This window comes from Dichomitus squalens, assembly GCF_000275845.1.
Source record: "Dichomitus squalens LYAD-421 SS1 unplaced genomic scaffold DICSQscaffold_12, whole genome shotgun sequence".
Lineage (NCBI taxonomy): Eukaryota > Fungi > Basidiomycota > Agaricomycetes > Polyporales > Polyporaceae > Dichomitus > Dichomitus squalens.
The window spans coordinates 118129-127380 of record NW_006766894.1 but is presented as its reverse complement, the minus strand read 5'-3'; the positions used below and the strand labels follow the sequence as shown (position 1 = coordinate 127380).

The window sequence follows — 9252 nt, the reverse complement described above, 5'->3', positions numbered from 1 at the left end:
CTGTAGTCGCTTATGTAGTATGTTACCATATTTGGGACTCTCTGCTCGTGTACTATAGCTATGTTTCCGGACTCTTCTGGTACTGTCTAGGACAATCCGTACTACTCCAGAACGGTCTAGACAGGTCTATGCCTTACTCATCTCTTACTCATCCTATGGTGCGATACGTCGCAATTCTTTCACCATCGTATTATTCATCGCACTATGGTACATGTGACTAACCACTCTTCGATTAGTCATGGACACTTCTCTGTAGTATATAAGGACTTCAGATTGCGTCCTCCCTCTTCAGTCTTTCCTTACTGACTGAAGAGTGAGTACTTCATTACCTTTACCTCTAACTTGTAGTTACTTACTTAACCTTTGTAGTCTTGCTTCGACTCTAGGTACAGTTGGTTACTGCAATATAGTCTTTCCTTACTGACTGAAGATCTTGCTTCGACTCTAGTCGGATCTAATCCTTGTCTTCACAGCCCCGAGTTTATCACTGAGTGTCGTCCTGTACCGTACTGTTCTAGACTTGGCGTCGAATTCTGTAGAGATGTCGTAGAGGTGCCCGCCGCCGTTGAGGTCGACGACAGTAGAGTTGAGCGGGCTATCGGTGAGGAACGTGACGTTCATGAAGGACCGTGTCGTTTGAGGGATCCAGTCGCATATAGACCGGAAGCAGTGTATTCTCTTGCTACCATGCTCAGAGTGGAGACTTATATGGAGTAGAGACTCGGGCCGACACTGGGCGTGCCGCTGGAATGGGAGTGGAACACATGAAGCTCGCCGCTCCGGTATACGGAGTTATATAGGCTGCGCACCAGCGTCCTACACTTGTCGCCTTGAACGAAACAGGGCTCTCTTGAGGTGGAGATCGTGAGAACATCAGAGTGCTGCGAGTCAGGAAGACTTGCCCTCAGCGTTCTAACTCCATCTTGCCGGCATGCCTGTACAATGACATTGTGATATCGATGCTGCGTTGCCCTAGATGCTCAATCCTCGTGTTGCGAGGTCAGGCTGTTAGACCCGTCGGGACTAGGGTATAATTGACAGAACCTGGGCCACGAAACTGAGGCTCGAAGTGGGGCTGAGATCGCTCGAGATCATGCTCCACTTGACCTCGAGAGAACGCTGCTGCAGAATGATTTGTTTCCGAGAAGAGACTTGTTTATGTGGTGAGTTCCCATGATGGAAGGTAGTGTATGGGGTCCTCCCTCTTCAGTGCCATGCACCGCGGGATGCCTGCGCGATGCGTGGGTACGTTCAGCCCCCAGGGTATCCGGGGCACCACCGTACCAGAAAATTTGACACACACTCGCTCGAAGCATATATCCACACGCTCCACAATACTCAGAATACTTGCGTCTGTATCTCGAGCGAACGTCAGATAACCCAAGCAATTTCGCCCTGGGCTCTCTCAAATATACGCTACTGAGCGTTCTACACATTGAAATCGTTGTGAACCGATGCACCGGCATGAATCTACACCGCCACAAGAGCCGAAAGGCTCCAAACGAGGTAAATGTAGATACCGTGGAGCATTGATAAAAGGTGCCCTCGACGGGCTATAGATCCTCGATGATTGGGTACGTGTGCCCTGTTGCAGTGCAGAGTAAGAATGGCACCAAATGAGCGTCACCAACTTCACCTTGACCTCTAATGATCCCTTCAACTTCAAGTTCGACGTCGAGAGCGCCCTGGGGAGGAGGTTTCCGACATCGCCACATCCAGTGCCCTTCGGGATCGCACCACGACTATCCGCGACGTGGAGGGGGGATCGTGGGCGCGTACCAACACACGTCTACCAGACAGGACTAAAACTGGGGAGCGGGGCACAGATATATTGATCAATTGACTTCACGTCGACGAACTCAGATACATCTCTGAACTTACAGAAACCGTCCAACTGAAGACCCTGGTTAGGGTCGTGTGATGCGTGAGGCCATCCACTTGGTGTGTCGGGCGTCGAGCAGCACACTACTGCACTCACAAAAGACAACATGATGGGCGAGTAGATTTTGCATTACAATGACATGCATGTGTTATTGATACAATGCCCCACAGCTGTCTCGACGCTGGAACCTGATCGAGACACCAACGCTCCCCGGGCCTGAGGGCGCGCGGCACGACGCGACTGAGACGATAAAACCCTCGCGACGCCGAATAGCATGGCATACAGCGCATGAAGTGGCATGACATCCCTATTTTGCAAGCCTAGTGGCCGTTCGACCGATTACTCTGCGAAAGGTAAGAACGGCGAAGTCAGAAACGTGCTAGATGAGGCCGAAAGCCGACAAAACGCACTGGAACGAGCCCGCATCTTTCTGCGCTTGCGACGGAGTCTCCGAGACCTCTTTTTCTTCCACTTCTCTCTCATACTGCGAATAGCAGCGTCAGCGACATACAGATAAAGGGGGAAACAACAGCAACGTACGCTGTTCGTTATGGAGTGGACTATGGATCCGAGACGACGGACGTGCGGGGTTATGGGAGGCTGCTGGTCCTGTACAGTTCTGCTTATGTAACGTTCTCAGGGGTTGGTGCTCCATCAAATCCAGCGTCTAATGCTGGATGCTTGTGGACTCGTACTTGACTTGACTGGATGGCCAAGCGTCCCAGAGTCCCCACTGCTCTTCATGCTGAGTTGACGGAATACTCGTCTCTGCTGCGCGCTCTGCGGACAAGCGACACACTTGACTTGGTCTCCCAACTCACCCAGCCCCCGCCGCTTCCGGTATCTCAGGCAAGTTTTGCTGACGATGTATCTCTCACCGACGAAGACGACGGCGACGACGAAGATGAAGAAGCGCCGAACGAACTTCCTCGCACTGAAACTGCTTCTCAGGATGCCTTTTCGGCAGTCGCTTCCTCACCTACGTCTCATGGCGATCATTCAAGACACGAAACTACGTTTGACAAGCTCAAGGGCAAAGAGAGGGACACCCGGACTCGGTGGCCCCTCCTAGCTGGAGACGTCCATGTACCAGAATGGGGACTGTTGGACGAAGTGAAGCATATCGCTGAGCATGTTCTCGCTATCACGAATCCAAATGAGCAGGCGGCAGAAGAGAGAGACGAAGAGGAAATCACTGTAGCCAATGCAATTGCATCATCTGGTACCTCAGCCATCCCCGTCACTGAACACGAGGATGACTCTGCGCTGCTGGAACTCGGGATTGACGCACTGACTGCTGACTGTGCTGCTTTCTTGACTCGTGTTCTGGCCTTGCTCGCTGCTCACGTCCCTGCTGCCGAGAAGAGTATGCAAAACCGGATTGCGCCGATTAAATGGGAGACTGTAGTCGACGTGGCTTGCGCGCATGGAGTTGCCAGTCCAAGGTATGTCGCTGCGTCGATCTCGAGATCTGCGATGTTACCTAGTTCAAATCTACTCAACAGGATTGCGGAGCTGGTTCGCGAGCGTATGTCGCGACTCTATCCCCCTGCTCACCCGAACAGTAAGAAAACCGCGTCCGTGCTGGTTGGCTGTGATTGATCTGCCTGCAGTCACTCATCGAACACAACACCTGCGCGCGATGAAGCAGGGTCTATCTCATGTGCTTGCAAAGCATCAGAACGACCTGCTAGCTGTGCCCAGCCGTGTCCCAGTGAGAGTAGAGGAACCCGCTAATCGTGACTCTTTCCATTTGATCTTTCTGTCCAAGTGCTGATGAGTATCCTAGACAAAGGCAGCCGAAGGGTAATGAGACAGAGAAGTGCTTCCACCGAAGCTGAAGCTGAAGCTGGACCAGCACCTAAAGGTCAACGCACGGTGGATGGTTGAGTCTATGCTTCTCAGCATTTCTACAAGATTTCGACTCGGACCCGCCAACGACCGTGGACGTACATAGCGTACATACGATGCTGCTCCTCTTCACGATTATGTTGTCGCGGTGAGTCGAATTTTGAATACTGCTCGTCCCAGTCTTGCTTTGTCGTTATGATGTTTGAGGCATTTGGCTTTAGTAAGGGACTGCCTTGCTTTGCAGAAAACCATCTCAGCTACCTTCAGGCGGTCTGCTTTGGCAGATACGCCTGCTTCTTCTGAACTACTTCTTTCCCCTCATTGACCCGGAAGCCGGTTCGCTGACAAGCATTCAATAGGTCTGCTGGCTGTACATCGTGGCGCATTACCGGTAAATTGACCTCCGCAGAGTAAGTGCTTCGATGCATGACCTGTATGGAACATGTCATAGTCTTCTCAAACTCTATGTGCCTGAGCATTCTCGCCGGTCAGCCATAGTTGGCGCTGCTGTTGTCCCTCGCCCAAATTGCTGCTAAGGGACCTCTGTCAGAAGTAATAAAATTGTTTCACGCACTCGCTTAAGTTCTGGTATCACTTCGGCATGAACTATCGCACATTTTGCGAAATGTATGTGCTGTCTACTGGAGCCTGGCAATATTGATCGGATCTTGCCGAAGGACAGCATGAGAAGAGCGAAGTTTCTACGCTCGAGAGGCTGTACTGGACCCGCCTTATAACCATGCTGGTACAGCGGTCGCCGATGCTCTTCATTGTCTTGGCCTCATGTACCGTCCACGCAGGCGACAAGGTGCCAGTGGTGACCGCGAGCGATGGTCTCCGTCCATCTGGGACAGCTCGGAGGCGTGGGCGGCTTGTGCGAAAGCTTTGCGCGAATATGATGAGGACATGATCCAAGATTGGAAGGAAGAGATTGACACGCTCCTCGTATTCGTGAGCATCCTATCTCGTTACGCTGCGGCACCCAACTCTACAACAAAGATGAACTAGATGCTGACGCACAAATTTGATTTCACAGGCTGGTCTGTTTTCTGCGGTACTGACGGCGTTCAATATTGAATCCTACAAGTGGCTCCAACAGCAGCCTTCAGACACACACACTGCCATCCTCTCTCAGATATCATCGCAGTTAAACAGTTTCGCTGTCAACGCGAAGTTCGTCAACAACACCGCGCCCGCGACCACAGTGCTCACAGCCCCGTTCAAGCCCTCTAGGTTCGCCGTGCGCCTGAATACGCTATGGTTCTCCAGCCTAGTGTGCAGTCTGCTCTCGGCATCGCTCGGCTTGCTCGTCAAGCAATGGCTGCGTGAGTACCTCGCGGGCTCCTCCAACATCTCTCGCGAGAGCATCCGCATCCGCCAGTACCGTTATGACGGCATGCGCCGATGGCGTGTCCCGGAAATCATCCTCTGCCTCCCCATCCTCCTTCAACTCGCCCTGCTCCTCTTCTTCATTGGACTACTCGACCTGCTGTGGACACTCCATCCCATCGTTGCCGCAGTCGTGACCACTATTGTAGCAGTCTCGATGCTTTTCGCATTTATAACGAGCGTCCTCCCCCCTCTCTACCCGGACTGCCCGTACAAGTCCCCGCAGTCCTGGCTCATCTGCGCATTCACGCAGTGGATCAAGCGCACCGCCGCGGCGCTCGCCTCGCACTACCACGCGCGCCTCTATCAGCCTGCTCCACTCACCGACCGCGAGCGGGCGCACGGCGCCTCCACCCCCGACCCTTTCGCGAGCAAGCTGGAGCTGCCGGCGCTCGTCCACTCGCGCGTGGGAGAGGCGGTGCGGGCGTGGTTGCACCGCGTGTCTCTCGCACGCACGTACGCCAGCTGGAAAGAGCGCGAGAAGCTCGAGACGGAGACCGGGAAGACGGCCGCAGCGCTCGACGATGCGACGCTTGCGGGCGCGGACGCGATGTTCATGGACGACGCGTTTCTGCATACGGTCGTCAGGCCGTGCATGCGCGACATCGCCCCTCGCGCGGCGCTGCGGTGTGTCGATAGCATCCTGCTGCGACGCGCGCCGAGGGTGCTGAACGACATGCCGTACTGGGATCTGGCGCATTCGCTGGATGGGGGACATGGGGATACGGGGACGCTCACGCTGATGAACCTGCTGCTCGACGTACTCCACCGCCTGAACGCGAGCAGGGACTCGGATGTGGTGATCGAGTGGGAGGAAGAGGAGTCTGCGGAGACGAAGGACGATGCTCGGCGGCGGGTCCTCATGACTATGCATCGGCTCGTCCGCGCAATACCCGCTCCAGCGAAGGGACAGGCCGGGCTGAACGGAGCCGGGGCGGACGCGCGCACACGCCCCCTTTTCCGCAGGATGTTCGAAGTGCTCGCTGGGGTGCTTGATGCTGAGGTCAAGCGTACGACCCCCGAGCGCTTCGTCAGGGAACGGTCGTTCAACCTAATGCGCAAATTGTTTGCAAGGTTCCAAGCAGTGGGCCCGGATTGTACGTGTTTTAATTCTCCAGCTGCGTCGGAGTCAGCTCTCACCAAGCGTCCCAACGGTTCAGGCATAGCCGCGTTCTGCGCATACAGCAAGCAGACGCGCCTGGAGAACGCACCTTACAGCTTCTTCCAGGCATGTAACATGGTCATCCGCGCTTCGGCGGTCCTCGCGCGCGCGGCGAGCAGGTCGGGATCCGCAGTCGTGCCAGAGCTCAGCACGGGCAACACGCTCCTCTCGCCCTCCAGCGCATATTCCTTGGAATCCGCCCACAAGCGCTCCTTCGACAGGTCGTTCGTGAGCTCGAGCACGCTGTACTCCGAGCCGCTCCAGATCTCTGCGCCGTCCGACGAAGACGACGAAGAAGCCGAAGGAGCGGACGCCGACGACACCGACTCCGCAGACGACTACGCCGCCGTCCGTCCCGCGCTGCTCGGCGTCCTGCACGACCTCGAGTGTTTCCTCTCGATGCCGGTCTCCCGCGCCGCGGACTGCCGGCCCACGATGGCGATGCTGTTGGAGTGCGCGCAGGCCGTGCTGGCGCTCGCGGTGCGGGACCGCCTCGCGGTCTCCCGGGATCTCGTGCACGCGCTGAGCGACATGGTGGGGTACGCGTCTGCGGCGGACGCGGACGTGCACGCGGAAACGGACGACGGAGACGTCGGTGGCGGCTGGGACGCCGTTGATGCGGACATGGGGAACGGGAAGGGGGGAGGGAGGGAGGACCACGACGCCCAAATGGCGCGGCAGGCTGTGCGGTGGCTGAGGAGGATGTATGGCTTGCGGGTTCGCTCGGGCTTGGGGTCGCCTCCTGCTAGGTATGACATGCGGTAAGTAGACTAGAAGTGACGGTGAGGGCGCATGTGTAGGAGGACATGTCGTCCGATGGGCTTGGTTATGACAGATAGGAAGTTAGGACTCTGCTTTAGATGCGCTCCATACGGTCTCGAGGTGTTACCCTTGCTGTTCTCGTGGTCCGGTGTAAGTAGTGATGCCTGTAGAAGCTCGTTCGTGCTAGCTGCTAGATGGAAGATGTCGCCGAAATTGACGGCATCTGTTCGAGAAAGCAAATGAGGTCTGTCATCTGTCCTCAATCGCTTCTCGAGCGGCGTTTCCCATGACAATATTTCCAAGACGCAAGTACGTTCGCCGTTGGCGGCCGTGCGACCGTTCACGGTGAGCACGAGCAGCGTTCCCAGTGGTCGTGATGGCGGCAATAACAAGGTCGAAGAGGACGAGGGCGGCGGCGCCCAAGGGGCATTGCCCTTGCGGTACCTCCAGCCCAAATACGACGGCGGAGAGCGATCTCAAAATGGGAAAAGAGCAGATCGCGGACAAATGGACGGAGAGCGGAGTGGACACCATCGCAATCACAATGAACATGTTCGCCGCTCTGAGCTGGGGAGTACCCACGGCTTAATGTATGTACATTGCTATCGCTGGTTCCACCAGTTTGAGCACGAGTCTTTGCTTTTGTACAGACAGACCAGGGCGTTCCCCGATCGCTGGGCTCGCGCAGAAACATTGATCTGAAGGTGCAGCACTTCAGTACTCGCTGCGTATCTTGATGGGTCAGGAGCAGCGATGAACGAAGATTTGCTAATCACAACCACAATCACAACCACCACAACCACAAAGCCTGGTCGATGATGCACGAGATGGGCGGGTAAGAAGCTCGATGGCCTCAGCTATGAACTCTACGTTGTGCCACCTTCGGGTACATGCGCTGCGGAATCGGGATGCCGTCAGGAGAATTGTGAGGTTGTATAGGCTATGCGAGGCCTTGGTTCGCTATCGCATACTAATAATCATGAACCATCAAATGTCAGGCGTAGCGGCCTCGGTGACACTCGATCGGTCGCGTCTCTGCAGATCACCAAGCGCTTCAGTTGCATTGAATCGACCCTGCAACACGTACCGTCCTCTGCATGCAGCATCTTGCGTCCATAGCCGACTGAACCGCCGCCTGTAGGTTGCCAGACGTGTCCGAGTCGCGGCGTCGCAGCGTAAACAGGGCTCAGGCGAAGGGGTCCCTGTCCATCCCCAAACCCCCTCGTGTGCGCAGAGTATCTGCGGTAAGTATGTGGACATATGGCGGGACGCTGAGTACAGGGACGGACGCGCTGAGCGGGCGGCTGGCGGCTGACGGCTGCCACGGCAGAGTCAGACATTGACGGTATCAGTCGTGCCTGCCACGCCTAGTCACCCGCGAGGTCCGCGCGGCTCCCCACCTGTTCTACGCGGCCCGTTCGGTATTCAGCGTCGGGCGAAACGACAGACGTAAAGAGGCCAGCAGCTGAGGACTCGAGAGAGAGCCCTGCTTGGACGACAGCATTCCGCCGCCCGCGTGCAATTGGGCCGCCGGCGATCGCACGAGAGGGGCACCGCGTCGAAAAGGAAGGTGGGTGCTGGGGGCGAGGAAAGCTTCCCAGGGCGAAGCACGGCCGGCGAATTGTCTGGTTGCCAAGATGCAGGGGAGTGCGGGAGAAGCAGCGTCATGGGGGTTGTGCGCTGCTGTGCGGCGCGCTTCTCGTCCGTCCGGTGCGAACTCTGTTCCTGAAGGCGTCGCTGGACGCGGTGGAGGGAGCGACGCTGCGAGAACATCGAGACCGTTGAGTCCAGCGAGTCTGGCGGACTCCGCCGGACTCCGGGGATCACATGATCTGGCCAAGCAAGGCACTGCTGATTGCCGCTAGATCCCCTTGGCGCCTATTGCGAATTTCTTGTGCCAGCGCAAAGGTCGGCTTCACGGTGCGTGTACTAGGTCTCGACTGAAGCTATCCTCCGGATGCAAGTCGAGAGCATAGAACTGAGCGAGAGAAATCTCAATAATATAGGAGAATACGCCCCAGAATGCGAAGACGTTGTAATACTTGTATACACAGAAGCTGCACCCCGGCTTTCCAGTACTTATAGTCACGTCATATCGTTTACGGAAAATATGAGACTTGTGCGCTCCTCATGGCATGAACCCTGCCACTGGCGGATGTAAGTCGGCTCGAAGAAACGGCTTCCGTCATCCTCAATTGGTAGTAGG

The 9252-nt window shown here is 56.1% G+C and overlaps 3 protein-coding genes across 3 annotated transcripts; 2 read left to right on the top strand and 1 right to left on the bottom strand.

The window, feature by feature from the left end:
- Nucleotides 1-1997: 1997 nt before the first annotated feature.
- DICSQDRAFT_136242 (uncharacterized protein) lies at nucleotides 1998-2360 on the bottom strand. Its single transcript, XM_007365346.1, has 2 exons — nucleotides 2293-2360; nucleotides 1998-2226 (listed from the first exon to the last, which is right to left on the bottom strand). The coding sequence occupies exon 2, from the start codon at nucleotides 2180-2182 to the stop codon at nucleotides 2012-2014; it is 171 nt and encodes a 56-aa protein (XP_007365408.1). The 5' UTR covers nucleotides 2183-2226; nucleotides 2293-2360; the 3' UTR covers nucleotides 1998-2011.
- Nucleotides 2361-2590: 230 nt separating this feature from the next.
- DICSQDRAFT_146871 (uncharacterized protein) lies at nucleotides 2591-3772 on the top strand (the record flags this gene model as incomplete). Its single annotated transcript, XM_007365345.1, has 4 exons — nucleotides 2591-3327; nucleotides 3388-3446; nucleotides 3496-3621; nucleotides 3672-3772. The coding sequence occupies 4 exons, from the start codon at nucleotides 2591-2593 to the stop codon at nucleotides 3770-3772; spliced, it is 1023 nt and encodes a 340-aa protein (XP_007365407.1).
- A 712-nt stretch (nucleotides 3773-4484) lies between these two features.
- DICSQDRAFT_180445 (uncharacterized protein) lies at nucleotides 4485-7213 on the top strand. The gene is made up of 3 exons (XM_007365344.1): nucleotides 4485-4684; nucleotides 4770-6219; nucleotides 6283-7213. Exons 1-3 carry the CDS (start codon nucleotides 4517-4519, stop codon nucleotides 7047-7049), a joined length of 2385 nt encoding a protein of 794 aa, XP_007365406.1. The 5' UTR covers nucleotides 4485-4516; the 3' UTR covers nucleotides 7050-7213.
- Nucleotides 7214-9252: the final 2039 nt, after the last annotated feature.